Raw genomic sequence first — 27213 nt, forward strand, 5'->3', positions numbered from 1 at the left:
GTGTCCACGGAAAGGCGGAGGGCCATCGTAGGAACATAGGAAAGCTATGCCCATATCAAGCTAACATAGGAAAAGCACTTCCCGCATGCCACATTGGCAACCACGCGACTCATCACCCAAACCAGGATACTTTTGAGACTGGAAGAGGGATGCTCTTAACCATCGCCCTCAGATAGCAAGCACAGCTTGGACTGTTCCAGGCAAACTGGGGCACACGGCAACTCTCACTGCTCTTCGACGAGGTCGGAGCCCATTCTGCAAGCGCGGATGTGGAGGCTGAGAGGTTGTGACAGCGGGAGAGGCGGAGCCTGGAACTGACCTCCGATCTCTCTGCCTCCAGCATCCCTCAGGCTCAGCGGCCTCTCCACCTCTGGTCCACATACTCCTTGGGGGCACAGGCTGTTCTTTTTTGACACACCAGCAGACACAAGGTCTTGAACATCAGGAGATCGAGTCGGGTCAGCTTGGACTTGCGGGGGTGTTTATGGAACACTAATAAGGCTGGGGTGGTGGAAGCCTGCAGGGGGGAGGAGGTCAGGGAGGGGCGGGGCCAAAGCAGGGCCCCGGGAGTTTCATTCTAAAGCTAAGGAATGACTCGAGCTGGTTCTGTCTCTAAAAGGGCACTCTGGCCACTGTGCGGACACCGGACGGGGCAGGGCGGGGGGTGGGGGAGAAGGGGGGGGAAGATTAGAAGCAGGGAGTACAGTTAGGGGCTGCTGATTCTTGGTGGGGATAGAGGCTTAGGGAGAGAGGGGCAGCCAGGACATAGGAAGAAACACGTGCATTCAGGGCAATTTTTTGAATGGAAAAATGAGAGGGCTGTAGGATGGGGGTGGGGGGGAGGAAAAGGAAGGGAGGAGACAGGAGAGACCCCTGGGTTTTTGGCCTCAGTAACCAGATGTCATCTATTGAGATGGGGAGGAATAGGGGGGGGAATAGATTTGGAGGAGAAATCCAGAATTTTCCTTCGGCCTTGTCAGGTCTGAGATGCTTATCCGATATTTGTAAGGCAGTGTCCAGAGGCTTTTTTGCTTAAAATTCTTCAAGTGTTCCTTGCGGCTATCATCCAAGCTCCATTACATGGGACCCCAGATGTGGAACGTTCTTCTTGAGTCCCTGACTGCCACCAGCCTCCTCCCCCTGCTCCAGCCCTCCATCCTTCACCAGTGCCTGATGGGATTCCAGTGGGCTGCCCTCTGGGCCTTGCACCTGTCCTTCCTCAGCTCGCCATTCCCTCTGTCCCTTCCTCCTTCCAGAACGGCTCCAGACCAGGGTGGGGGCCCCTCGCCTGTGCCTCTGTGACATCCTGTCTCTCCCAGCACAGGGTGAGCCAAGGACCTCACCCCTGCGGGGCGCCCGCGTCCTGCACAAAGGGATATTCATCGAGTAAACAGGGTCAAAGGGAGATGTTTCAACCACTTAAGGAAATAAGCAGCTTTCTAACACCCTCAATTATTTTGGAAGCACCTGCTCACATATAATTAATGTGCCGATTCAAGTGATTATTATCGCCATTAAAGCGGGTCCCCCAAGAACCACTACTCAACACTTGTTTAGACACATCTGAATCCCTCCACCGCCTGCAAAATAATCACAATCATCCAACTCAGATTTCATCCCCTGAACTAGAGTCTCCAATTCAGACTTCCTGCTCCTCTGGGCTGCCCATCTAACCTCACTGGCAGGGTTCCCGAGGGCTCTGCGCCACAGTTCGAAGAAGACCCCTCTTCCTCTGGACGGAGCCACCAAACGCTTTCCCACAGTCGCCAAAGGGACCCGGGGCAGCCGCCCTGAGTGAGCGAAGGGCCCGGGGAAGGGGCAGGTCCTGTCCCCTCCACCTGTCTGCTCCGTGTGTTGGTCTCCGGGTGGGGGAAGTGTGCTGTGGCCTCAGCCCTGCGGGTGGAAGCTGTTTTCCCTGGGGTCCTCCTCTTAGGTTGACGGCCACTGCACGGCTCTGCAGACGGGCCCCGGGCTGTGTCACCATGAGAACAGCCCCAGGCAGCCTGACCCGGACAGCGCCCACCCAGCCCGCCCTCTCTGAGTGGCGGGGGTTCCGAGCTTCCCCAGAGGGGATCCAGACGGCCCCCGTCAGTCCCGTGGACCAGCCCTGGCGCTGAGAGGGTCGGGCAGTAGGGGAAGTCGGACAAGCTGGTGTACGAACCCACTCCACCTTACCGTCTGGGAGGCCGGGGGCCAGTTACTTAACGTCCCTGAGCCTCAGTGTCCTCAGCGCTAAAGTGGACAACAGTACCCACATCCAGTGGTTTCTATGGGAATTCAGTGAGGTGACTCTGAACGGCCCTCACACGCCTTGCCCTGTGCCACAGGGATGGTGTCAATGGTGATTAAGGGGGAGAGACAGGCTCCCCAGGCCACAAGGGTTCAGCCCTTCCGAGGGTCCAGCCCTCGGGTCACCTGTCACTCTGGGGAAGTCCCTCCCACCCAGCAGTATGGCATTTCTGCCTTCTGTGGAGCCTTCCAGAAGGCATTGCTCTTGGAGTCAGATGGCTGGGTTCGGAGCGGCCGTTCTTCGGTCGCACAACTGCTATGCAGCCTAGCGTCAGGACCCCAGCTCCGAAGTGGGAATGATGGTGTCCGGCTGCAGGGTCCGTCCTGCCCTCCCCCAAGGCTCCCTGAGTCTCTGAATGCCCCAAGATGCTTCGCTCACGGCAGCACAGGAAGGTGAGCCCACAGAGGACGCAGGGGCCACAGCTTACGGTGACAGCAAGGATTCTGGTTTCCATCCTGAGAACAACAGGGATGCTTCCTTGATGTGTTTCAAGCAGGGGAACACGGACACAGGCGTGTCTTCAAAGGCCTTTGGCTGCAGAGTGGCCTTCTGGATCCGATCTTACCGATTTCCTTCAGGTTCTCGCCTCCTCTTGGCCCCTAGGGGTCTGCCGTTTCGTCCCCTTTGAAGGTTCACCTAAGGGTGGGGTACCCACATGAGTGAGATTCTCAGAACACCCACAATCCACGGCTCTCCTGGGGAATCTAGAACTTTCTGGAACGCTGGCGTCCCACACTTGATGCGGATGCTCCATCCCTACCTCGTCATGATGTCACTGCTGGGCAGCTGGACTTGACACAGCATAGAATATTCCAGAGCTGGAGTGAATGGCATCACCCTGCTCTGTGCTCACTTGGGCCACAGGAAGCCCAGAAATCCTTTGTATTGCATTTCTGACCGGTGACCATTCTAACATTTGCTTAGACGCTTCCAGGCCTGGGGGACGCTCCAGTCCCCAAGACACTCCATCCAAAATTGATAAGCTCTTAATTGTGACAAAATCTGTTAGCTCATCCACTAAGAGTTTACCTTTTGTCCCTCAGAGCCACATAAACTGTTCCTTCCTTCCTTCATTCATTCACTCACTCACTCATTTATTCATTGTCTAGGTTATGTGCTCAGACACAAAGACAAAGGACACTGGATCCTTACCAACAAGGGGTCCCATTCCGGGAGAAAGACATTCCACTATTATAATTAATCACCCCATTGAGAACTCTCAGCTAGCAGATGCCAGTCCTTTGGGGGGGCAGTTACCACAGTGTCCAAGCATTTATTTGATGACCTTTCATGTACTAGCCATTGCCCTGCTTAGCTGCAAGAATCATACAGACAAGGCTATGTTGTTCTTACTCGGTGCTCTATTCCCAGTGCTTGGCACAAGGTGTCCAAGAAATACCTGCCCCATCGATGAACACATGAGCCCAGCGCGTTAAGTCACGAGGGAGGCTTCTCGGCATGTTGAGAGCATCGCGAGACTCTAACTCAGCCTGGTCACGTGATTGAATGAATGGGGAAGCAGCTGGAAGGGGAAAACGGGCTGGGGGGAGGGAGGTTGCTGGGAACGACCTTGTAGCTGACCTTCAAAGGCAAGTGGAGTTTGCCAGATGGCGCAGGCAGAGGGCAATGCAGCACGTGCGTGGGCACGGCGGTGGGAGAGAGCGTCCGCACATTCCAGAAACTGCAAATGGGCCTTAGGATGGGAGCGATGGGAACTCGGTAGGAAGCAGTGCTGTAGAAATCAGCTAACACAGCTTGAATCACGAAGGACCTAGTAGGCTGGGCCAGTGACCTTGAACGTGATCCTTAAGGTGATGGGACGCTCTCGTAAAGGGCGGGGTCTGAGGTGGGAGTGCAGTCACGTATGATCGTATGATCGGTGATCGGCTGTGCATTCTAGAAAAGTGCTGGGCTGTGCCTGTCTGCAACAGAGAGACTGTCTGATTGGCCACGGGTGTCTCTGAGTCCCCTGGTAAGAGGGCACAGTGGCCCTTCACACGAGCCTGACACATCCAACTAGGAGATGGGCCGAGGAGGAGCAGGAAGGACTTGAAGGGGAGGAGGACCCCGGGCTGGTGTTCTCGGAAACATCCCTCATTTCAGTCACATTACTTTCTTTCAACGGCGGGCGGGAGCACAAGTTCACCTTTAATCCTTCTGTGACAAGTTAAGTCAGCCCCTTGTCACTTAAACCCAGCAGGGCTAAGTCACGCCAAGCCTGCTGGAAATCACACTCTGGGCCCAATATAGCACCCAGCGTCCACAGGCTCAGAGGCCCGACAGCAGGTCGGGGCCTCTCCACCTCTGAGGAAGTGTCCCAACCTCACCTTGAGAACGCCCCGAGCAAGAAGTGCCAGCCTCTTCCCCCAGCCCAGGGTCCCCTGGGGGAAGGAGAGAGGCTGGTTGCAAGGCGGGGAAGGGGTAACACATTCTAGCCACATCTCACTTCGACCCTTTTATTTTACTGAAGATCCTGAGGCTCAGAGAGGGAAACTGGTTTTCTCAAGGTCACACAGCAGGATGTTTGGTCCCGGAATCCCCCTCTTTTCTCTTCTGTGCCCTTGGTAAGCAGGGGCAAACTCCCCAGACCGAGCTAAGTCATCAAAATGTTCACCTTGGACCTGCCAGTCTACTGTATCTTTCATGTCCATCCAATGCGAGAGTTTATTCCTGGGGGAGGAGGGGTCCAAGTGTGGCCCAATAGAATGTCTTGTCATTTGGGGGTCCCTCTCGACACTTTGGGAGCCAAACGCCCTTATCAGTCTTGTATGAAAGTCTCCAGGCAGAGAACTCGGTCCCGTTGCCAGTATCAGAAACCTGATCTTAATCCCCCAAAGAGAATGGATTTCTCCGGTCAAAACACCTTCCCTTGTGCCAGGGAGAACAGCGATCTATTGCCAAAGCCAGCCTTTCCTTTCTTGCATCCTTATCTCCTTCTCCCACCCGAGGGCATCTGTGCACACGTCCAGGCTGACTGTCCTGTGGCGTCTGGGCTGAGCCCACCCGCCCGACGCCCTTCCCATGTAAGCTTGACTACGTACAGCTCCCTCTTCCCGCCAGGTCCCCGGAAAGCTCGTGGATCACGGGCTCTTTGACCCACCCTTGGAGCCCCTTGGTCTCCTAGATCCACCCTGAGTGGCGGCCCTGATGACCCAAGAGTGGAGAGAATGACGCCCTGCTCATTTACACTCACGAGCACCTAGACACCTGCTACTGTGGTCACGAGGGGATGGCACAGACCCCTTTGAGAATATTCAACCCCTTTCCTTCCCCCCCCCACCCAAAAGGCACATCGCATTTTAGGCATACTTTCTGGGGTTTCAAGCAGAAGCCCCAGAAGCTTATCTCCCTCCTCCGTAGGGATCCAAAGATCCCACATAAGGACGCTGGCCCAGAGTCGGCCAGCACCACAGCGCCTACTGGAGAAGCAGATAAATAAAACTCAGCAACAGACTCAAAGGCCGGATGAATAACTAAAGTACCAAGTGATACCTCTCTAATGGAAGTGCGTAGAAAATGCTATGGAACTTCGCAGGAGGATCTCTTAATTCTATCCTGGTAGGCGAGGTCAGAGGCCTCACAGAGGAAAGAATGAGTAAGGCCTGGCCAGGCGGAAAGAGAGGATTTAGTAAGCTAAGTGCAGCCCTATTTCCCTGTTCCGTGGGTGAAGGAAACTGGCTTGTCTGCAAGACATCTCCTTTGTTTCACACAAATCCCTGTGAGATGCTGGGGGGCGGGGGGTGGGGGGGAAGGCGAGCAAGCCTATTGGGCGGAGGAGGAAACAGATCTTTACAACTTAAGGAAACTTGACCCGGAGCTCTCCCCTCGGGGGAAGCGGGTCCACCTCACCCTTTCTCTCTCCAGCCCAGAGTATCGTGCCCAGCACGGAGCAGAGACTCAGGGAGGTTTTGTGAACGGCTTTCACCCCAAGGCCACTGAGTTAATCAGTTGGTAGAGCCGGGATCTCTCCCCCAAACGCCAAACGCACCGCCGAGTTCCTCCAGGATCCCCCAAACATTCTGGGAGGAGAGCAAGTCTGGATTGCAAGGCTCGGCAAGTTTGGAATAGATAATGTAGCTGGTAGCTTATGAAAGACATACAGACGGAGAGGGACCAGATAGAAGCAATTGTCTTTATGTTACTGCAAAGGTTTGTCCAGAAGGTCAAGGTCAAATCCCCTGAATGGTTGAAACCTCGAGGCGTGCCACAGCTAGCCTCAGTGCTTCCTTCAGCCCACTCCCGGCAGGCTTCTGCCCCACTAACTCCAAGGAGACTGCTCTTTTCCGGGCTCCCGGTGGGCTCCATGTTGCAAATCCATGGTCATTTCTCTGTTCTTGTCCTAAGTCATCTTGCTGCAGCATGGGACACAGCTGGCTCTTCTCCCTTGGGATCTGGGACATCCACTCGCCTGGCTTTCTTCACATCTTGTCGGCTGCTCCTTCCAGCCTCTTCCCTAGTCTCCTTTTCTCTAAATTTTGAGCTCCCCAGGACCCAGCACTGTGTGCTCTTCTCTTGCCCGCCCCCCCCCTTCTGCCTGTCATCTCACCCAGGCCCACCGTTCGTATCTGACACCACCCCCCCCCCACCCCAAGTATAAATTTCCAGTCCTGACCTCAGTCCAGAACCCCAGACTTGTCGCCCCAGCGGCTGCTTGAACAACTCCAGCCCCACGTTAGGGGCACTTGTAACTTAACACAAGTGACAGAGAATCCCTTCCAGCCTTCTCCTCTCCCGTCCTTCTGGCCTCAGGAAATAGCACCATTCCCCCCGCCCCAGCTGCTGGAGCCTGAAAGCCGGGAGTCACCCCAAATGCTCCTTGCCTCCCTCCCGTCAACACGTTAGCAAGCCCATTAGATTCCACCTGCAGTTTATGGAAGAACTCCATTCCTTCCCACCGTCTCCACTGCTGCCATCCCGGTCCCCACCCAAGCCACTGTCACCTCTTTCCTGTTACAGCTGTAACAACCTCCGCGTGGCCCCTCTGACTCCAGTCTTGCTCCCCTACAACCCATCCTCCCCGCAGAAGTGACCTTTCAATAAAGTGAATCAGGTCCCGTTACTTTCCTGCTCCAAACCCTCCAAAGCTGCCCTTGGAATTAACTCCAGACCCAGCGCCCTGGGGCACATGGCCTGGCGTCAGTGGTCCTGCCCGTCTATCTGTCACACCTTACCTCTTAACTCCCCACAACCGGCTGCATTCCAGCCCCTCGGTGGACTCGCTTTCTGTCCCTTGAACACGCGAAGCTTGTCACCAACGCATGTTCTCTTCTCTCTGCCTGGAATGTTCCACCTCCATCCCTTAGCAAGGCGGGTTCCTTGTTGCCTTGGAGGTCGCAGCTTAAATGAACCTTTTCCTGACCACCCAATCCCATTCTACCCCGCCAGATTATTTTCATTATATGCACTGCCCTTATCATCACCTGCCGTTTTTCCTGTTCGTTTATCTTTTTACCTCCCCCTGCCTCTAAGCTGAACCACAGGCGTTCGGGATCCTGCTGCCCTGTTCCCTGATGCACGCCCAGTGCCTAAGACCATCCTGCTTAGTAACTACATGCTGAATTAGTGTCGAATGACTGAATGGGGCAGCTAGCTCCTATCAGAGTTTACCATGCACCAGGACATGGTCCCTGGCTGGGCCAAGGGCATTACAAGATGCTGGAGTGGGCAACCCCTGCCCCTTTTAGAGCCAAGCCATCGTTGAAGACCTGGGATTAAGGGCCGCAATAACTGCAATTCACACTCTTACCTCTAGGGGGAGCTTACGGTTTCTCCATCACTCCACCCCCAGAAGCCTGAGCTTTGGGGGAAAAGGGTCTGGGATGGATTCAACCTGTTCCTGAGGGTGGAATAAAAGGATTGCAATGGGACTAGACTTGAAAATGTGTTCTGACTTCCTCTTTATGGGTGATTAGAGTTGTTCTATAATCAGCTGTCCTTTGGCAGGCCCTCCTTCCACTTATGCAACAGGGGTGACGAGATAGGGCATGGGGCATTCTTCGTCAGAGACAGCCTGTCCCTCTGGAAGGCCAGGGGCGAGGGAGGGGGGCCTAAACAAGGCAGTTCGGACCAGCTTGGCTCCGGCTCTGTGAAGAACGTGTCTTGCTTTTCTTACTCCCTTCCTCGTCCAGATTCAGGAGCTGTAAGATCAGGTTGTGGGTCCAGGGCGGGAACAAGGAAGAGCCAGGTTGGCTCCAGGCCAGAGGGGCCCGAGGGGTGGTCCAGCCCACGTCTCCAGGACTTAGGTCCGCCTCTACCCATCACCAAGAGTGCACCTGCCTTCTTGCCCTTGCTGGTATCATTGGACTGTTATGTCCCCTTATGATCATCACTTTCTATTTTGGTTTCGGACAACAAAACGTCGTCCAGGACTTACACTAGGAGAGAGCCAATGCCGGTAATACCCTTTTGAAATAACTCTTTGCTTCAGGGAGAGAAGAGCTAAGATCCACTGAAAGGGCTTAGCTGTGTGATGACAATTTCCGAGAACTGAAATCCAGTGAGTTGGCCAGCATAACTGCACAGAAACAAAGAGTCCACCAATTTACATCGCCTCTGCCTGTCTGCCTGGGGAATGTAGGTGGTAGGATAGAATTCAAGGAATCCGATGATCCTTGGTGATCTTCTGAAAAGACCTGCCACCCTCATTTTATGACTTTCCTTTCTTGATCCCTTATCCCTTAAGCTACCACGAGACATGGGAGGACAACGGCCACCATTTATTGAACAGGTGCCACAACAGAGCCAAGCCCTGGGCTTGTTTGCTTGCAGACATCATCTCATTGAAGCCTACAATGTAGGGGTTTGCATGCCCAATTCCACATGAGGTTTCTAGAATGCAGAAAGGTTAGGTCACTGCCCAGACACATACCCCGAACTCATATGCGTGTATCCTGACGCCTCAGCCCTCTATCTTCCTACCTTACCCTTCCCAGTCTCACGGTCCAGAGCAGCCACACCCCTACCCCGGAGGCATCGAGCAAGGCCCCAGGGCGGGAGCTCGCCCCAGCCAGGTAGCATCATGGAGGAGGCATTCATACCACAAAACAAACACCCAGGCACACGCTCCCCACAAGGTGACAGAAGTGAGATACGGGGTTCCTGAAAGCGGTGCGTTATCACTATTGACCAATCTCCTTCTCTATCTTGCTCTGTGGCTCTCTTTTCTGTGGCCTTGTAACCTGGGCCCAGCGCAGCTCTTGGGAACAGATTGTGACAGAAAGGGACAAAACAAAGGAGAGATGATAAAAACTTGTGAAAGGCTAAGCTCCCATGATTCTCTGTGGCTGTTTAATGGATTTCTATGATATAAACAGACCTTTGGCTTTGCCTGCTGGGCAGCTGACCTCCAACTAAATGAGTTTAGACAGTATTCCTTAATAAGAAATGTTCCTTTTTTCCCCACATCCACAAAGCCCCCTGAGCATACAATGACTCACACTCCCCTGCCAACAGATACCGTCGGCCGCACACATACGCCCACCTGAAACAGAAGTGGGCCACGTGCCACGGTCTATCAAAACGTGCACACGCCTTTGTATTCACAGCTCTATCACTTGTGCACGTAACAAACATTTACGGATACAGTGGGGGGAAAAGGCGTGGCCTTTGCACTTGAGATGCTCGCAGTCCGGTGGACAGATGGGTGCTTTGGCACAGAGAGATAAGAGCTGGGGTGTAGATCCGAAAAGCGGAATCATAGAGGAGGGAGCGTCTAGAACTTTCTGCAGAAGTCAGGGAAGGTGACATGAGCGGAGACGCGGTCTCCGTGGACGGCCTTCAGTTTCCTCGTCTGAAGAACAGGCACAACAATAGACCCGACCTCACAATGCCAGCGTGAAAATGAAATGTGGTCACGTATGCAGTGCCTGGCACGTAGTGAAGACTCGATAAATATTAGTGGCTAATAAGCCACTCAGATTAGAATTAGCAGCATTACTAAATGAGTCCCCAGTTATAGATGTAAATGGATAGAAATGATTAAGTAGAGGAAATTATCAATCATTTTTTTTCTGGAACCAAGTCCTGACTTTAATACTAAGGTAGTTTGCTGTTTAGGTGACAGCCCCCTACTGTCCAACTATGAAATCGCACCCCTGCTCTATTAGCCACTGAATATTTCTAGGGGAAAAAAGCATGAGCCGCATAGACGGAGCCTGGGAAACTCAAATCTGGGAGAGGAAGCCATGAAAAAGTGGGGAAAGCATGAAGGGATGGGGAGAAGGGCTGTGAGGCACCCTAAAGTTGGACAGGGCTTTTATAGACAGCTAGGAAACCCAGTCAGGTGCCTGATGACCTTCGTGACACCTTCTCTTTGTTTTCAAAGAGGTCTTTTGAGAATGATGGTCCCTCTTCCCATCCCTCCAACCCTCCAACCATCCCTCCCCAATCTAATGATGGCAGGTTACAGAACAAATAAAATTCATTGTTCTGAAATTCACTTTAGAGCAAGTTTGCCTGGAAAACTGGCCCCGTGAGCAGTGGCTTTTCCTTTGCTGGTAAAGCACAGTATATTCCAGAAGCCTCAGAAAACACTGCAAATAGCCATAGTGGATATCCAATAGAACTTCCTGTGATGATGGAAATGTTCCATACCTGCTCTGTCCAGCATGGTAGCCACCAACTGCATGTGGCTAGTGAGCTCTTGAAATAGGGCTAGTCTGAATGAGGAAATGAATTTTTAATTTGATTTGATTTGATTTGAATTTAATTTAATTCAGATTGAGTAGCCACATATGACTAGCCATGGCTGCCATATTGAATAGCCTGGGGATCTGATCACATATATTTTTCTGAATCTGTTCTATAGTTCGGCAGATGTTCGGCATTCCCCCCCGCCCCCCCCCCCCCGCTATGAACTGGGAAGATTATGGGGCATAGTGTCCAAGCTGTAGGCCCTGGCCCCCTCCTCCTATCCCCTGCCCCCACCCCATGCCTAAGACACCCACATGGCAAGGTCTTCCCCAATGTCCAGCCAGAGATCTTGTGAACCCCAAGGGAGTGATCCCTTTTGCTTCAGGCAACATCATCAGCTCTGCCAATCTACCCAAAGAATCCAACCCATTCATTCCATTTCCGAAAGCTCAGGATGATTCCATTGCTAAGATCATGTCTTTAGGACCAGAGGGGAGGCTGCTGGGCTTCACAGGTCTTGGGCCATTTTGTGCCCACTGGGCTGAGCGGGCAGTGGTGGCCTCATCACAATGCCCTGCTTTTCCCTTCTAAAGAGATTGGAGACACGGCCCTGGCTGGGCCTGTGTAATCTATTCATTTCCTTCCAAGCCGGGCTCTGTAAGCTCATTCACAGAGGATGGGCGAAGGAAGCCGGGGAAGCAAACAGACGTACAGAAAACAAACAACGCTGGGCAGCTCCCTGCTTGGTGGGGGGTGGGGGGCAGGAGTTGCCGGGAAATGGAGGTGGGAGAATAGAGATGTAGGGACTTGTCTGGAGCGGGTGTTGGGGGGGGGGGGATTCTGACTGGAGAAGGAGAGCGGGGCTCCCATTGCTGCTTTTTTCACGTCCTCCAGAAGCCCCACCCCGCATAAGGAGCCTTGGCTTCTGCAGCCCCCATCTTGGTAAGCTCTTATCTCTCTCCATTCAGCTGGCTCCCTGGGAAAAGAGGCGATCGGTGAGGGAAGGCCAGAGTGGCAATAGGCAGAGAGAACTGGAAGCATGGAGCCAGTTCCCTGGAGCTCTCCCCACCCACCCCACCCCACCCCCTTGCCCTGCCACCGGCCTCTGCCCCCATCCTCACCGTCACAGACAGGGCATGCGGGGCTCCCCTGGTCCCAAGGAGAGTTCCAAGTCAGCTGAGCCTGCTACCTCAATCCAGCTACAGAATCACAAGGGCCCAAACAGTTGGCTCCAGTGGGCAATTTGCATGTGATTTGCATACATCTGCATATACCCTCCCCACTCCAGAGGCACCGAGTCAAAGGATGTGAAATGAAGGAAAATAAATTCATTAGTGCAGCCTACCATAGCCCAGCACACAGGGTCCGCCACCGTAAGAGATGTAACTGATTCTTAAGGCAATCAACGTGATCGCAGTCTGGGGGGCGGGCGGCGGGGGGGGGGGAGAGATGGGGGCGGTGGCGACGGGGGAGTCCCAGCACGGTGTGGGGGGGGGTGCAGAGACGGGAAGGGAAAGCCCGCGTCTCCCTCATCTTCAGAGAACATAGCGCGGAGCCACGTGGAAGCCTGCGCCCGGTTTCCTACACCTGGCCCTGGCCTTCGTGCTGTCCCCACGTCGTCGGCAGCCACCTCTGCAGGCAGACTTTCACCACCGACGCAGAAAAATTCCATTTCAGCCACGAGTGAGGATGCTTGCTTCGAGGGCTGGGGAGGCAATGAGGTGTCGTCCACTGGTATTTCCCTGTCTGCAAGCTCCCTCCCCCCTTCACCTCCCTTAAGCGGTCCCATTGGGTCTCCGCGTTTCTCTCTGCCAGCCGGGCGGGTCTTTCACGTCCCCTCATTCCGATCCCATCTACGGATGGTTGGGGGAGAGACAGTCCCATCGTTAGCAGTGAGCTGCAGTTAATTTAGCACAGTCCTTCTGCCAGGTGCTAATGAGATGCTGGCTGTGTGTGTCAGCCAAGCAGCTCCCATATCATGTAAATACGCCTCTTAGTGATTCAGTTCATGGCACTATTTAACATATGCCTTGACTTTCTCTAGGCCTGTTGATCTATCCGGGATGGAAATCTTATCTAAAGCTGGGCCCCCCAGGGGTGTTGAGAGCATCAGGTTCACACCTGTGGGGCCCAGGCTGCCTGGAGAGCTTAGTGGGGGGGGGGGGCGGCTAGGGGCAATTTTAAGTGGGAGGGGCTACAACGCGACCTTGGAGAACAATGATCTTGGTTAAAAGGCACCCAAGGCGGAGTCAACAGCAGCGACCAGCAAGTGATGAATCAAAGACCAAGACTGCAAGAAGGAAGAGCAAGGACAGGAGGGTCCCGCCAAAGACTGGCGCGAGAGCAAGAAGGAGATTGAGGAGCGGAGTTCTGGGTCAGGGCATTGAATGGTGAGTGTGCCCCAGTGGGATCCTCGAACACAGGGTTTCCAAGCACCGCACCGTGTAAAGGGGCAAAGGAACCAGTTCTAGATGTGTGATTATCAAACTGCCCGTGCCACCTGCCCACCCCCCCCCCATCAGCTCTGTCCAGCCCCCACTCCATCAGCTCTGTCCAGAGCAGGTGCACTTGACCGTGTCATCTACTGGTCTCATCTGAGGAAAGGGCAATGCCGCAGACAGAGGTTAAAGAAGTGTGGTTTTAGATCGGGAGTTGGTGGACCACGGCCGGTGGACCCAATCAGCCTACAGCCTGTTTCTGTACAGCCCATGAACTGAGAATGGTTTTTTCTTTTTCTTTTTACCTCTCTTGATGGGTGACAAAAATAAAAAAGAAGAGTGTTTTGTGACATATAAAAATTACATGAAATTCAAGTCTGAGTGTCCACGCACAAAGATTTCTTGGAACCCCGCCATGCCCTTCCATCGCCACGTTGTCTGTGGCTGTTTTCACACTAGCACAGCAGAGCCGAGTAGTTGTGACAGAGACCATACGGTCCCCAGAGAGGAAAATATTTACTATCTGGACCTCACCGAAAAGTGTTGCCAAAGCCTGTTTCAGATCACGGAAGGGGAGTTCTCTGCCTAACCTGTTCCCAAGATGGCGGTACTTTGCTCTGTGCAATCCTCAGTGTGGCATTGCAGGAACATCAATTCCCAGTGGACCTTCTCCTGAGCCCGGCCAGCCCTGACTCCCCGGTGGCCAAGGGACACCGGGCTGGAATGCCCCGTCCAGACACGAGAAGGTTCCTATCGGTGGCTGGAAAGTACAACACTTGTGCCCAACACCCAGAGCGGGTCCTTCTGTTGCCAGCAGCTGGGCCCTGGACCAGTGAGCTTCTCTGTGTCTCTAACGGCACCTCTTCTCAGACCCAGATCAGGTGCCAGTCACCAGGATAGTCCCATACGTAATTGAATTAGAAGGCAGACCATCTCTGTAATTCGTTTTAAGAGGGCAGGATGCCACGCTGCTGTTCTCGTTCCTCCGCCAAGAGGATTACCCAAAGCCCCCAGCCTGAAATCCCAACCTCCGATGTTTCTTGGTTGTTACACAGCAGTGTTCTTACTAACTCATACTTGGTACTGCTGGGGTCTCCTGAGCAAAGGGGCAAATTAGGGACACAAAGGAGACCAGAACGAGATAGTTCCTGAGGACAAAAGAGAAGGCTGAACAAAGTGGTCTTGCAGGAGGGTTCGGGCAGAGGATGGGAGCCTGGCAGAGGGCACAGGACGACACGGGGCTGCGTTAGGACTGAGGACATGGCCAAGCCTGCAAGGGTCTCCAGAGGGGCTCTGGGGACTCTACCTTCAGTCCTGGCCGTGGTATAGTGGGGACAACAGTGATCACTTACCCGGTACCACACGATCTCACGCATGCGACCATCTGTCTTGAAGTTACACTTCAAGGTCACGGCATCACCAGCCACCACGGGTGGGAGAGGTTCAATGTTGACAGTCAGGTAGCCTACAGGAAAAAGAAGAAAGGGGAGGTGAGGGCATGGGAGGATTGGAAGGGCTGGGCCGACCGGGGAGGGGGGGAGGGAGCTGACCCGTCTGCAGGGGTGCTGTTCACACTGGAGCCTGTGTGATCGGTACCCGCCCGGCCTGAATGGAGGTCATTGCTCTCTTCTTCTTTGTCATTGGTGTCTCCGTCCTGAGAGCCTGTGGATCCCTCTAGTCCTGAAACACTTCTTGGGATCAATTTTCCCTTGAAAGTAGGACCTGCCGGCAGCTGGAGGTCATGCCTCAATGGACTTCTACAAGATGCCCGGAGAAAAGGTCCTGCGGTCAACCACTATACCTCTTTCCCCCCTTTTGCAGGGTCTTGATATGCATTAGCCAGTTAAGTGTCACGGGAAACAAGCCCGCCGAGAAGCACCTAACCCAGCATTTCCAAACCTATTTGACTACGTGTCTCTTAGCCATCCCTGAAGTCCTCAGCCTCCTGTGCAGTCAGGGTTCCATGGAACCCACATTGGGACATGGTGCCCGAGGTGCCCGGATCCCTCCATTCCCAGCCTTCTAACCAAATCACTCCTGATGAAAGGGGAAGAGCTCCCTGAGGAACTTCTGTTTGCTTCCTGAACCCCCAAATCTCCCCCACCCCCCGCCAAATCTCCCATCTCACACACTTTGCCATCCAAGGGGAGAGTTGGTACCCCCTGGAGGCCATGGTGGGGAGGGGTGGTTATGAGCTGACCACCATGGGAAGGAGTCCAATCCTCTGCAAGCACCAGGTGATGCGTCTCGCCCACCAGCTGCCCCTGGAGCCCCAGAAGCTAGGACTGTTAACCTGGTAGTCACACCCGGGGGAACACTCCTGTCTCCACACCAAAGTCCGGCTCAGGGAGGCCTCTGACCCTCTCCGCTGCCTCGCAGAGCCCCATCCCCAAGGGCCAAGCCCCATTCCAGCTCGCCAGGGGGCCTCATTCTCGGGCCGATCGCCGGGGGCCCATCTGATTGGCTTCCCGCCGGCTGATGTCCGGCCATTGATCTAATGGATCAATCCAGTCCAATTGTCTTAATGAGAAAACTAGCCAGGATGGGTTCAGGGATTTCAATTGTGCAGGCAACCTGAGCGGATCGAGCCCAGGGACCTGACCCCTGCCTGCAGCTTAATGGTTATAACACTCCCGGGGGGCCGGGGGGGGTGCGGGAAGAAATAAGAATCGACCTCCGCAGGATCGATGAGGAAGCTGGAGTCAGAATTGACCTGCATGGCACCAGGCGTCAGGTCCCAATGGCCAGGGTGAGGAGTAAGGCAGGGGGCTCACCTCTAGGTAGCCTCAACCTCAGGCTGGAGGTCAGGCTCCCAGGAAGCCCCACGGAGCTTGCGTGGTCCTTGCGAGCAGTGACTGGAACCAACTGGAAGGATCAGTGCCCCTCCCACCTTTCCTCATTCATTCAGCCCCAAAGTTTGCTCCCACTTGCTCTGAGCAGGACCGTGATCCACGAAGCAGGGTGGTTCTGGCAGTGCCCTGTCCTCTAGGCGCGCACACTTTGGGGACAGTTTCACAACACGGTCACACTCAGTGGGCGGGTGACAGTGGGGCTGTGAAAGGAGGGGGAAGGAAGCCTTCCCGGCCTGGACAATCGGGGGCAGTCCCCAAGCCCAGCTGGGTCCCAAACCACGACAAACAAGGAGGCTGCCCCTCAGGAGGCGGAAGGCCCACGACAGAGAGGACTCTGGGCAAGCTGATCCCGAGTAGGAAATAATAACGGGTCACATTTCCACAGCACCTACTCTGAGACAGGCTCCAGGCTAAGTGCACAACACGCCTTCACTCAACCGGCTGTCATGGAATTCCCAGGAGAGAAGAGCCCGCATTCCTCCCGCTTTCCGAAGGGAAACAGAGAGGCAAAGTAACCTACCGAGATCCCACAGCTCTAAGCGACAGAGCTGGGACTCAAGCCCCACCGACTGCTCCATTCTGACCGCCATGCTATCCACACAGCCTCTCTAATGATGAGAAAGGAGAGGAAAGGGTCGGCAGACCCTTCCCGGCCAGCACAGGGGAGGAGTGGGAGATGCTGCTAGGGGGCCGAGACAGGAGTCCAGGACCCGATCCTGTCCGCTGATCGCTCCCTGGCTCGGGGCCGACCCCTGGGCTCACCTTTCCAGCGTGGCTGCCCTCCTTGCGGGGGTGGGGGTCTCACCTTTGAAACGACAAGCCAGATGGCTGGGGAGCTCAAGAGCAGAGAAGGGCCCCCCTCCCACCGCAAGGAGGCGGGAAGGACACGTTCTCGGATGGGTGAATCTCGCAGCCGGCCTGCGGTGAGTGCAGATGGTGTGTGCGTGTGAGGCAGGCCAGGGTGGGATACAGGTGCCAGCTTGCAGGGTCGCCATTGGCTGGCAAGCCCCGGCGGAATTACAGGTGTGAATCGGTGGGGATGGAGGGGAACACGTGAAGCTCGGCTAACCAGGGGTCGTGTGACAGGCACACGGCGAGGTATAGCCGGTGTCCGGGGCAACAGGGCTCAGGGGCGTGCAGGGTGAGAGCAGGGAAGAGCCCTCTGCACAGCAGCGGGGGAAGGGGGTGGGGGGGTGGGACTCCCGAAGAGGAGATTTCGAAGGGGGGCACCTGGGTCCGGGAGGGGGGGGGTTCTGACACCTTAAGACAGCATTTCGCAGGGCGTGTAGACAACAGGGAGCTTCTGATAAATGTTTCAGGCAACAGGATTTCTATTCCCGACACTGCGTTAAACAAAATGGAGCACCTTCTCTCCTTCAGAACCTTTCTCTTTTCCCTTCTTGCGTCTTGCCTTCATTCGTGAAAAAGAAAAAAAATTGGGAATCTGTTCAGTGCCAGGCACTGCTCCGGGCCCTAGAGATACAGTGCTGAGAAGAGACAAGCCCTGCCCTCCAGGAGCTGAGGCTACGGCAAAGGAGGCTACAATCAAAGAAGCGAACGAGGGGAAGGAAATACGGCCGGTGCTGATAAACGCCATGAATCAAGGTAAACCAGGGCAAAGTGGCCCCAAGGAACAGAGAGCGGGGCAGGGGCCCCTCTGGACAGGGTGGCCCCAGGAGGCCTCTCGGATGGGATCCAGAATAAAGGCAAGTGTGAGCCATGCAGGTCTCTAGGGGGAAAGCATTCCGGATGGAGAACGCCGCGTGGGCAAAGGGCCTGAAGCTGGAGTGCGCTCAGGGTGTTCACTCAAGGTGGACCCGGGTAGGAAATCTGTTCATAACGTTGTATCCCCGGGAGCCCATCTTTGATTCGGCACCTTGCAAGACTAGAACCAGGGTAGGGGCCGAGGTGAGACAAGTGAGACAGATGGCTAGGGAGGCACTCACTCCCCTTCTCCGCAGCCCCTGAGTCACGCCTGCCTCCCCTTCTCCTGGCCTTGGCCTTGCTAGAGCCCTTTGCAACAAACACCAGGAACAGGACTCTAACCGGAAGCGGAAGGGGCTGTGGCTCCCATTCCCCAGGACCCCCTGCTCGGAGGGCGGGGGCGGGGTGACAGCGCCGAGCCGAGCCACACTGGGGGCTCCGGCCACCGCGCAGGGACTACAATCTCCCTGGGCCCGTGGCGCTTTCTGGCCCCCATTCAGCTCTAGCAACAACCTGTGCAACATAAGATGCCGTGCTGGCTGGCGTGTGTCACGCTGGAGTGTAATTGTCTGTTTGCACATCTGCCTCTCCTTCTGGAATGCGAGCTCCATTAATATCAGTAGACTATTAAAATGACATCTGACAAGTGCTGCCTTTGGAGCTTTCTTACGAGCAGGTGGGGACGATCCCGCCACGGCCCCGGGAGGACTTCTCTGTCGTAAAGAAGGAACTGAGGTTCGGGGTTGGTGGGGCGGGGGCGGGGGTGGGGGCGGGGGTGGGAGTGGGGGTGGGGAGCGGGTAGGGCCTTGTCCAATGACACCACCACCTAAGCAGAAAAAGCTGGGACCCAGATCGGCCCCCTTTGGAGGCCAGTCTCTTACCCCTGCCTCCTGGGGCTACCCGGAGCGGAGTCGCGTGACCTGCTGAGGTCACGTGGGGTTTCGGGGAGGGTAGCCCCGATTCGCCACTCCATTGACTGTGTCTTCACAGAGGCCTGGCTCTCAGATGGGGCGGGACGGCCAGTGCAGGGGCCAGAAGGGCACACGGGGAACCCAACGTGGAGCAGCGGAAACTGCGAACGGGGAGGCCTGGGCTTGGGATCAGGGAAGCTGGGCGGAGGGGACGGCCCACTCCCCGCAAGGCTTGCCATCGGAGCCTCATAACGAGCTGCTGGCTCCCAGATGGTTCCTGTCCAAGGCCAGGACGAGCCCTCAGGTGACTGTGGGCTCTAAGCCTCAGGTCTGGAGGGAGGGTCGCTAGCTGGGCAGGGAGGGAGAGCCAGGTGACAAGGCAATTTTCTGACACCTGTACCAGGAGAGGACCGAGTCAGTGCCGATCAGCACCTGCACCACAGGTGAGAACTCACCTTCCCAGACACAGGCACACACAGGAGGGTTCATGGTCAAGGAGGTTTTGGCAAAAGGAGAGCACAGGAGATCTCCTTTAGATCCGGCTAACATCTCTCCGCTTGCTGTTCCACAAGATTCCATCGCCTTCCGAATGCCTTACATTGGTTCTTTGTCTGAAAGTTCCTCCCTCACTTTCCTTGCTTCTCCCACCCACACGCCTCCAACAAGTTTGAAGTCAGTTATCCAGTTCAAGTTTCTTGCTCTACTGCTCAGTAGTGACCTGGGCAAGTTATGTGGCCCCCACAGGACTCAGTTTCCCCACGTGTAATGTGGAGATGGGAATCATCACAGGGTTCTAGGGCTTTGTTCACCAGCCACAGCCCACCTAGGGCGGGTGCCCCCTGACAGGGTGAGGTGACACCATGCTTCTTGGCCTCCCGGACCATCATTCCTTCTCACTTCCCACTGTCTGGCTGAAGAAAGATGGTCCCGGATAGAGGTGGGAAGAGCGGGGTCTGATATCCGGAAGTTGGTCAAGGAGTAAAGGATTTAGAGATGACCGGGGATCCGGAGCCAGGAGACCCACATGGCACCCTTCTCCCGAGGCGGAGGACAGAAAAGCAAAGAGAGGAGATCTGCGAAGGCCCCCTACTGCCAGGACCCCTCCTCCCCACCTCCCCACCTCGCCCCTGCCGCCACGGCCCAAATCGGGCTGGTGGGAAGGGAAGGCTGAGCAGGCAGGGGTCAGGGGAGAGGGACTCATCTACCAGCCAGGAGGCAGGGAGCACAGTCAAAAGAGCCTAAAAGACCTGAGTTCTGGTCTCCACTGTGCTGCCCACCAGCTCTGTGACCTCAGGCAGGCTGTCCCTCTGTCTGTACCTCAGTTTCCTCGTCTGCAAACTGAGGGATGAACTGGATCTTGGAGGCCTTCCAGCTCCAATCAACCCCAAGTCGGATGTTAATCGAGCCCAAATCTTGCCACCTTGGTTCCTGGTACAACTCAACACCATTTCACCGAGAAGTGCATCCGTCAATTAATCCGCCACCGGCTAAAGACGGAGCTCTGTCTTTCTCGGCATGAAATTTGCCACCCATCAGCCTTTTGTGTGAGAGCCCCCGAGCACAGTATCAAGAAGCAGGATCAGGAGGGGAGCTGGATTCATCTTAACGAAGCAGTTCATTATCCCGAATGCGGCCATCACTCTCCCCCTCTATCTCTGACATCATTTATACCGCTCCTGTTAAGATACGTTTAGCAAAATCACAGGCCATGTGCAGGCACCAGGCGCCCTCCCCAACAAGGTGATGACGAATAGCTCCTGCGTCCGGTAACTCGCCTTGTGATATCCCAGCGCCCCTCCTCTCCCCTTTCCCAGCTCAGAGGGGACGCTTCCAGAAGGCCGGCTCACGTCTGGCCCCCTGGAAGGGGTGCAGGCCTGCCTTGATGCAGTGGAAAGAGACAGAAGTCATCTCAGGGTGACCTATGTGGATGTTTCAGTCTGCCCAGATCGAGAACTTTCCTGGGACGAGGGCTTTTAACACCAAATCACAAAGTCCCTGGGAAACCAAAACAAGGTGGTCACGTGAGTTATAATTCCACCATGGCCCATGGCTGGCCTGGTGCAGCGCTTAAACCTCTCCCTACCTAGTTCAACAGCGAGGGCGACCATACCTCCCTTGACCAACTCGAGGACTGGCAGAGTAAAGGCTAACTCGTCCCTGGTGCTCGACCCCATACGGGTTCAGCAGACATTGGTGGTTAACGGAGTAGCGTGAGGTCGGGGTCTGGCTTGGACTTCCTGCATCCATTCATGCCCTTCTAGCATCCTCCACCAGCAGCCAGGCTGCTTTCTCTAGAAGGCACGCCTCTGGCCTTCTTAGGGACCTTCAGAGCTTCGAATCGGCGCATAGGAAATGTTGCGGATCCTCTCGGGGACATCTGGCACACGCCTAGTTCAAAATCCCCGCCCAGGCCCCTCTGCGTTCTGTTCTTCCTCAAGAGCAGCCCCGTCCCTCACTGCTGGGTCCTAGCACAGATGGTCCCCTCTGTCCTGAGCCCTCGCTCTTGGCTTGGGAAATTGCTATCCATCTTTCCAGGATTAATGGAAATCTCACCTCCTCGGGAAATCTTTTCCTGACTCCCCAGGCTGTCACAGTCCCCAAAACACCCCTTGTCCCCTACAGCTTAGATCATGGAACAGGACTTGTGACGGTGTAGTTGGTGAATGGTCACCACGACGTGAGGCCACGGGCTGTAACCAGGTGCCGTGTTACCTACGTGCCTCCGTCGGAGTCTCTGTTGGGTGAAGGAACAGATTAATTCTGGCCCATGCCCTGGACTGTTCCACAGAGTGGGTGCTGTGTCCAGGAGGGCTCTCGTGCCAGCACCCCTTCCCGGTGGCCTTGTGTGACACAGCCTGGGCCAGGTTGTGTCACCTAGCTTCAGGTGCCTTCTGCACCTGCCTCTCTGGCCACATTTGCTCAGACAGGCACTGGTGCCGCCTTAGAGTACCCAGGGGCCTCTCATGGAGGTCAGGCAGGAGGACTCTGTCCAACAGAAGAAATGAGCCCTGGGCGGTGAGTGGCCACCCCATCGGTCACGGGAGGATGTGAGGCAGACCAGCCGAGTCAGCAGACCGCACAGTGGGTACAGCAAAGAGCACAGGCAGCACGAGCCGTGGAGAGGCAGCAGCATCCATGCGTAATGGCCCTTGCTGAACCGCCATCCGGCAGGACCCCAGAGCATCACATAGCGTGCGTCCACTTGAGGGGGGGGACGGCCAGAAGTAGCAGGCTCACTGTTAGGGGACAGCGTGACTGGTGCATTCTGAACAGCGTTCCACTCCTCCTGGGGGCACTGTGCTGAGCTGGTGTCCCGTGTCCCTTCCTGCCAGCAGAGGTGACCGGGCACCTTGCAGCAGGTGGGTTAGGAACTCCGAACCTAGGGTCCTGCGTTACCGCCCAATGCACGCTTGGACGTCTGCAGGCACCTCAAACGAACCAAACGGAAGTGATGCTTCCCCCCACTTTTCCTTGGCTCAGGCAAGGCCTGCATTCTCTACAAAATGCATCCAGAATCCAACTCCCTCACCCCTCCGCTGCCACCCCCTGGGCCCAGTCACCATAATTTGTTGCTGGTCCACTGCAATGCCTCCCAGCTGGGATCCTTGCTCCCACTCTGCCCTCTCTGATTTCATCTCCCCTCACTCTCTTCCTCATTCCTCCACCCCCCGCACAATGACCTCTGCCCGCCCCTCAATACTCCAAGCATATCCCCACCTCAGGGCCTTTGCACTTGCCGGTCCCGCCTCCCCAGACAATCTTTCCCCAGGCACCCATGTGGCTCAATCCCTCCATTCTGCTCTTTGGAGAGGCCCTTCCCAGCTATCTAATATAAAATCGTATCCCTGCCATTCTCTTGCTCCTTACCCTGCTTTATTCTTTTTTAAACATTTATTCCTGCCTGATACACATTTATTTGTTTGTCTACTGATCTTCCCCTCTCCCACCCCCTTACCCAACCAGGTTGGAAGCTTCATGAGAGCAGAGATTTCGTGTGTGCACGTGTGTGTGTATTTCAATCTTTTCTTCCTGGTGTTCAGATTGGATGGTTTCTATCGATCTGTTTCAAGTTCACAGACTTTCCTCCGTCATCTCATTCCTGCTACTGAGTCTATCCTGTGAGGTTTCTTTCTTTTTTTTTTTTTTTTTTTTTTTTAACTTTAGTTCTTGTATTTTTCAGGTCTAAAGTTTCTGCCTGGTTCTCCTTTATATCTTCTATTTCTTTGCTGAGACTTTCTATTTTAATACTTGTTTCAAGACCATTTGCGATTGCCTGTCCCAGCATTTTTACAATAGCTACTTTAAAGTCCTTGTCAGATCCCTTCCAAGCCAGGTGCCATCTTATCAGTGGGGCCTGTTGATTGTCGCCTCGTGTGAATTGAGACTTTCACAGTTCTTTTGTGACTTTAGTTTGTATCTTGGACATTTTCAGGATTACCTTACGAGAGTCTGGCTTATGGACGTGTTTATACTCATTCTTTCAGGGGTGCTTTAAATTCCAGGCTTCTTCCCCAAACCGCCTGCAAGGATTTATGTGCTAGATTTTTCAAATAGGTGTCCATCCATTCTGTCCAGGTCTCACAGTTGTGTTAGCAGGAGGTAAAAGGAGCGTCAGCCCAAAGTCCTTGACTTTGTGGTGTTTAATCACGACTTTATCCCTAGAAACTAGAACCGTTCCTGGCATTTTAATAGGAATTCAATAAATATGTGTTGAATGAGCCCCAAACTGAGCAAAAACAGGTGATTGGTGCTGGGCAGTTTTCAAAGCATATCTGTAATTATTATCTCACTGGTCACCATAGCAACCCTGTGGGACAGCATCCCCATTTTACAGGTGAGGAGACAGAGGTTCTGCGATACAGAACGACTTCCTCATGATCACCCAGAAGCTGGCGTGGCAGGCCGGCCCTCTGACTCTACTCTTTCGCTATCCCTCCTGCAGAGCCCCCTGCCCATTGCCCTCCAATGGGAAGCAAGGGGATAGCAGGGGTGAGGAGGAGGGGCAGGTGTCCAGAAGGACCCAAGAAGCTTTGCTCCAGGCCGGCGGGATCAGACACCGGGCTGGGTCAGCAGGACACAACACCTCCACAAGGGGCAGCAGGATGACTGGTAGCTGAGGCCACGTTCAAGTTCAAAGCCAGCAGAGGATGCGAGGAAGGCCAGGGGAATGTGTCTGATAACTTTCCCAGGACGGCGAGAGACCCGAGGCCAGATGGATGAATTTGTTCTATCGCATCCCTGACATACAGTCCCCCGATCCCAGCTCTGGACAGTCACCTTGGCCCAGAAGTGCCTGTTTTGTGTCACTGAAGTCATCACTTTTTGAGGCAAAGTAGCGAGAGAGGAATCAAAAGCAGTGCCCATCGGACTAGGAGCTCCCTGTGGGCGGGCAGGGACTCCAGGACCCCTCTCCCTGGGGAGAATCAGCCTGGACTCACCAAGACGTGACTCGGAGCAGACAGACAGTCGGATGCTGGCAACAGCCCCACCAGCTGTATTTAAGGCCCTGCTGGGGGGTCGACCGTGGGGGTCGGGGTCACATCAGTTCCTGATGACGCCCTCCCCTTTCTGTGGCGCTGGGATTTACCTCCATGTGAAAGCGGGAGCTCCGTGCATCACCACTCATGAAGAAAAGAGGTCACCCCACCTCATGAAGATAAATACCACAGCGTGGCACTGGTGACAGCCTCCCTGGGCTCCCTGTGCCGCGTAATTACTAGCATAATAAATATTATTACAGCAAAACAATTATCGCAGCCAGATCTTTCAGGCAGGTACAGAGGGTTCCGTGAAATACACCTTCCGTGCTGGGCTAACAGGTGCTCCCAGCCTGGGACCGGGGTGAGGGGTGGCGCAGAGGGCGGAGGGGGCCTTTTAAGAAGAGAAAAGCCTCTGAGCGAAGAGGAGAGGTTAACAGCTCACCTGTCTCAAAGATGGATCAATTCTTCCTGCTGAATAGCTCTCCAAACTGTCTCTGTCCCGCACCAGTCCTGCCTTGGTTTAGGCCCCTAGAAGTCCTCCCCAGGACCCTGCACAGCCTCCAGCCATGGCCCTCCAACGCAGCCCCACCTGGGGTCTCAGTGATGTCTCTAAAATGCAAATATGACGACGCCACCTCCCTGGCTAATGCCACGCAATTTCCCTACCCCATTGCCTTCCAATTCAGGATCAAGTTCAGACTCTGTCATGGCCAACCGGGTCCCTAATGATCTCGCCTCTCTCAGCGTCTCCAACTCAATCAGTCTCACGCCGCGTCTGTGCCACCGTGGAACCCACCCACCACCCCTTCCACACCCCCTCAGGTTGTTCTTTTCGCCTGGGTTGCTTCCTCTTCCTGGAATGCCCTTCTCTGAGTTCGTTTAGGGAAATTTGTCCATGCCCTTCCAGGTTCAACGCAACAGTCGCCCCTTCCTTGATTGATCCGAGTCTGATGTTCCCTCTTCTGAGCTTGCGGACCCTTGCAAACGTCTCCATCATAGCCGTCCACGCCGACGGTAATGTCACACACAGCTCTTTGTGTATGTCTCTGCCGTCAGACTGGGAGCTTCCTAAGGTCGGGGACCTGATGTGCTTGTCCGGTTTCCTGTATGACGTTTGGCACGTGGTGGGTGTTCAGCCGGCATGCTGCACAGAGGAGGTAGTGAACGAGCCATCGCACGGACATGGCATATGACGGTGCTTGGTGGCTGTGGTGCCCTGGACGCATGAGGATCATGCTGCAGCCCGGTGTCCTGATGTCACACACTGGATCCAAATCCTTTGTCGTCTCCCCACTGCCTTTGGGATGAGGTCCAAACCTTTTCCCCTCACCCCCCTGGCCTGCCTCTTGCTCAGCTCATCGCTTGTCCCTCTGCCTTCCATAGACTGAGCCTCAGCCATCAGAATCACTCAGTGCTCCCCATATATACTAGACATCGTGGGGCTCCTGGGTCTATGCACCTGCCATCACTTTACCCTCATGGCTTCGATAGAGCCTTCAGGGCTTAGCTTGGACATCACTTACGCCAGAGGCCTCTCCTGACACCAGCCCCAACCTCACCTACCCCGCGCCCAGCACCCCAAGCCGGAGTTAAGTACCCCTCTCCTACCATCTATCATAACCCTAACACGTTTGGCTAATCTGTCTCCTGCTACCGCGGACTGTGAGCTCCTGGAGAGCCAAAAGCATGTCTCATGACCTGCAACATGAGGGCTTAGCATGCTGCTGGCTACACTGTTGGCATGAAAGGCATACTTACTGAATGGACGAACGAACGAACGAACGAACAAACGAATGAATTCATGGCCGAACAAATAAATTCTACAGCCAACTTCAGCTGGTCTAGCCTTGGCTATAACATCCAATTCTGTTGGGGCTGAAAAGTTTTTGTTTTTCTGCCTCAATGGGCTATGGGTTTCTACCCTAAATTTAGGCCATGAAAGAACACCTGGGGGGGGTCCCTACCCTCAGTCTCCTGGTTCTCACCTCCCCCAGCTCAGCTCTGAGCCCCCAGCCTTTGCAGGGAGACGTGCCTGCTATTTCCCGGCATCCATCCCTGCCCCAATCTCCAGGCTCTTGTGAAATATTCCCACTCTGTGATCTCCAGCCAGCTAATCAAATTCCCCTCTGTCAGACGCAATAGACGCTCAAAAGCCTCGTAGTATTAATGTATTATTCATGACGTATGCATTATTTATCATTAGTTTGTTTATTTATTATTAATTTGTGTTTCATTATTGATAATGACGTGGTTATACTATTAATAAGAAGGCTGGGGAAGGCTGTGCTGTGACCCTTTGCTGACGCCTGACACTGCTCCAATTCCCTGGCGAGCCAAGACGGGGAGGGGGTCGTCTTTCTTCCCATTTTGTGGATGGGAGACACTGAGGACAGAGAAGGGCGGGATTCGTTCAGTCAGTCGCCTTGCCTCTGAGCTGTATACCAGGGAAGGTGAGGGGGGCGAAAAGCTTCATTAGGCAGCGTGTCCTGAGTTGACAAGAGGGCCAAGGGTCTGGGTTCCTGCAGGAGGCTGATGCTCGTCTCCATCTGGAACCTCGTGCTCTGCTCGTCCCAGGCTCCTTCGCCCGAGTCCATCCGGGGCGCAGAAGCTGTCTTTGCTCTATCTTGTACACGGCACCTGCTCTGTGTGTGTGCGAGCTCCCCAAACCCTATCCCTCTTCCCCCGAGGGCTCATTTCCCAGCCTCCCTTGCGGGATGGTGGGGCCATATGACTGAATCCTGGCAGTGGAGTGTGGCTTCCAGGCCTGGGCCCTAGGAACGGCCTGTGCCATCCTCCCCACCCTCTCTCTGTGCCAGCTGCCTGGACGGAGGGGCCGCCGAGGACCTGGAGAGGGGCAGAGCCGTCAGGCGGAAAGAGCCTGGGTACTTGAATGACGTCCTCCCGCGG

General features: G+C 54.9%; 1 protein-coding gene across 2 annotated transcripts in view; it reads right to left on the reverse strand.

Annotated features, from left to right (window-relative positions):
- Nucleotides 1-27213, reverse strand: part of IGSF21 (immunoglobin superfamily member 21) — a 231678-nt gene that overhangs the window by 117857 nt on the left and 86608 nt on the right. Inside the window, exons 1-2 of one of the 2 annotated variants that reach the window (XM_058718901.1) lie at nt 14910-15030; nt 14712-14824 (exon numbers count right to left, since the gene is read on the reverse strand). In XM_058718901.1, coding sequence (XP_058574884.1) covers nt 14712-14735 — 24 coding nt within the window. In that variant the 5' untranslated portion in view covers nt 14736-14824; nt 14910-15030. Of the gene's footprint in view, nt 1-14711; nt 14825-14909; nt 15031-27213 lie in introns of those variants that run through there. The other variant, XM_058718900.1, reaches the window with a different exon arrangement.

The sequence above is a fragment of the Neofelis nebulosa genome, chromosome 2 (assembly GCF_028018385.1).
Source record: "Neofelis nebulosa isolate mNeoNeb1 chromosome 2, mNeoNeb1.pri, whole genome shotgun sequence".
NCBI lineage: Eukaryota > Metazoa > Chordata > Mammalia > Carnivora > Felidae > Neofelis > Neofelis nebulosa.